The 3013-nt window shown below is 38.9% G+C and overlaps 1 protein-coding gene across 2 annotated transcripts in view; it reads right to left on the bottom strand.

The window, feature by feature from the left end:
• Positions 1 to 1200: 1200 nt before the first annotated feature.
• TATDN3 (TatD DNase domain containing 3) overlaps positions 1201 to 3013 on the bottom strand; it is a 23594-nt gene continuing 21781 nt past the window's right edge. For both annotated transcript variants that reach the window (XM_014582214.2, XM_006163714.3), the window contains exon 10: positions 1201 to 1833. In XM_014582214.2, coding sequence (XP_014437700.1) covers positions 1690 to 1833 — 144 coding nt within the window. In that variant the 3' untranslated portion in view covers positions 1201 to 1689. The remainder of the gene's footprint in view (positions 1834 to 3013) is intronic.

Raw genomic sequence — 3013 nt, 5'->3', positions numbered from 1 at the left:
CCTCAGCCATGAAGTTGACCATGTGGGATCTAGCCACCTTAATCACCAAGTCACCAGCTGGCCCCAAGATGTCTGTTTTAATATAACCTCTCATTTGATGTGGGAATTTGATCTGTAATGATGCTGACGGGGAGTTGAGTACCTCATATCATACCCTACTCTGTTTCTTAGCTAGTCTAGTTTGTTTTAGACAATCTGCTCAAGCATTAGTTTTGACCCTACAAATTCATTTAAAAATATTTACTGCAGGGATCTATTACATAAAATCACATTGATTTTCAGGAAGTTTATTTTTTTTTTTATGACAAGATAATTTTCTCAGAATCTACTGCTTATATAATTTAACAAAATTAAACACCCAAGTTTCAGTATGAATCACACCACCTAGTAAACGACACATACTTTTTTTTTTGAATTGTGGTAAAATACATATAACAGAAAATGTATCATCTTAACCAATTTTAAGTATATATTAAATGCTTTCACACTGTTTTGCTAACATCACCACCATCTATCTGTAGAACTCTATTCACACCTATATTTTTTAAGCTTAAAAATATAGAATATTAATGCACTCAAGAAAAATCAGATATATTTTTTAAATAATTTTTTAAAACTTTATTTACTTATTTAAATTTGATGACAGAGTGGGGGGTGGAGTGAGAATGCAAGCCACCAGGTTTGGGACTTGAACTGTGGTTAGCCATGTGGGAGTCCAACACCCTTAACCACCACGCCATCTGCTGGCCCCTCAGATACATTTTTAATAAAGCTGTTTACCTTTTAAATAGTGACAAAATTCAGATTGGAACTTAAGATAAGCGTATTAACTAAGCTTTAGACTTAGTATCAAACAGTGATTATATAAACCAAAGACAAAATGTAAGGTTACTGTGAAAGCCTTGGACAATCTTCCCTTAAATAATTCAAAGTACTAAAAGTTCAATTTTCTAAACCTAGAAAAGAGATTTCTGATAGATTAACCTTTACTGATAAGTCTTTTGGTAAAAAAATATTTGTTTTATTAACAATTGACATCCCAAATTAAACTTTTTTTTCCTAAGAGGTTTTTGCTGTAGGGCATGTGTGCTCGCCAGAAAGACAGAGACAGAAAGCGAGAAATCATCTCCCAGGGGGATGGCCATGCCACAATCCCTTCTCCTCCATTCTCCTCTCAGGATCTGGGGCACACATGCACACACACCCAGCAAGAGTTCAAGCCACTGAGTCTGGGACTCAAACCGCAGTCGACTGCACGGGAGTCCAGCAACAGCCATTATGCCAACTGCCTGACATCCCCAATTTTTTCAACACATGGTTAAGGAGTAAACTGGAGACTTCTCCCACTGTCATCACAATAGTAACTACACACTCCCTGCAGGAGCAGCCCTTCCCACGGCAATGGCTACTTTCAATGGCAGTTCTATTTAATGGCGCAAGGCAAGAACCAGTGGTGTTTTCGACTCCTGCCAGGTCTTGGCTAACTGGAAAGCAGCACAAGGCTCGAATCAGAACCCGGGTGTTAGGATCCAGGACCAGTTTTATTTCTAAGAGAAAAATCACTCTAAAATAATCTTCTTCTATATCCCTAGTAAATGTCTTCCTCAGTTAAGATTCTTTAATCTGGACACGACTTCTGAAATGCTGCCCCCTGCAGTTCATTTGCTTTGGCAATGGATGGTTTTGAAGCTACTTCTGGAGTAGGTGTCGAAGCTTGGGAAACAGTTTCAATGCATTCTGTGTTGTCACTTCTATAACTTCTTCCACTGAGATCCCTTTCACCTGGGCAATGTATTCTGCTGAAATGGAAACGTTCCGGGGTTCATTCCGTACCTGAAACAGAATAAAGCAAACGTGAAATCGAACACAACACTATGGGAAGCAGAACCTTGGAGACTGGAGCTAGAACAGAAGAAAATGAGATGATAAAGACAACTGATGAGCTTCTTTTCTTTTTCTTTTTAAAAATTATTTTATATATTCAATCACTGTACATCACTACAGTGTGTAAAATGTGAACTTTTTAAAGAGGGGATGCAGGGTGAGGAGAAGGTGTGGCTGCAGTGTCCTAGGTCTGCTGCTCCTGCAAAGAACCCAGAGGAATGAATGATTTTAGCATATGAAGCAGTCTGCAGACAGTGAACACTTGATGACCTGCCAGAATGATGGAGTAACTGTCATTTGGTTCATTGTTTAAGTGAGTCAGTATAAAGATCTGCGCTCCACTGCTTAGGCTCTTACTCCACTGGCTACGTGACAGTTTGTTCAAGAAATGTCATCATATATCAAGAGGACTCAATAGATTATATTCTGCTACTTCACTGATTTTAAGATGTACTCTCTCCATTTTAACATTTCTGAAATTGATATATATATTTTACTTATATTCAGTAGCATATCATAGTATAACTGGCAGGGTTTTTTCTTTCTTAATGGCCATAAAACATGGTGCCTTCCACAAGCAGTAGCATTTAGAATTAATGAAATTAATCATTATGCTTTTTAAAAACTATTTTTCTTTACAAGAGAGCATATGCACATGCATGAGAGAGAGACAGAGACATAGACAGAGGAAGAGAGAGAGAAGCAGCCTCGACAGGGTCTCATGGTACCATGATCCCCTCTTCCCATATTTCTAGCTCCTTAGGATCTTGGGCATAAGCACGGTCAGCATGTTTTCAAGCCCACCTGGGATCCAAACACCGTAAGGCTTCCAGCATTGTGGTTTGGTGTGCTACTAACTACACCACCAGACTGGGCCTATTACTGTTATTATTTATAAGTATCTACTTGGGATGATAATGTCCAAAGGAACAAGATTACTGTTAAAGTTAAAACAAAACAAAACAAAAACCCTTGGCAATGTAGCCTAACAGAACAATGTGGCATGGTGTTTAAGGCATTGGACTCCCACATTACTGACGATAGTTTGAGTTCGGGGCCTGGCAGCTTGCTTTCTCCTTTCCCTCTCTGTCTCTCTGGCTAGTGCCTGTGGTCTCTAGCAAAATAAACA

Source organism: Tupaia chinensis, unplaced genomic scaffold (genome assembly GCF_000334495.1).
Source record: "Tupaia chinensis unplaced genomic scaffold, TupChi_1.0 Scaffold142846_1, whole genome shotgun sequence".
NCBI classification, from domain to species: domain Eukaryota; kingdom Metazoa; phylum Chordata; class Mammalia; order Scandentia; family Tupaiidae; genus Tupaia; species Tupaia belangeri.
Note: the sequence above shows the minus strand (reverse complement) of the source record. Positions and strands in the feature narration are given on the sequence as shown.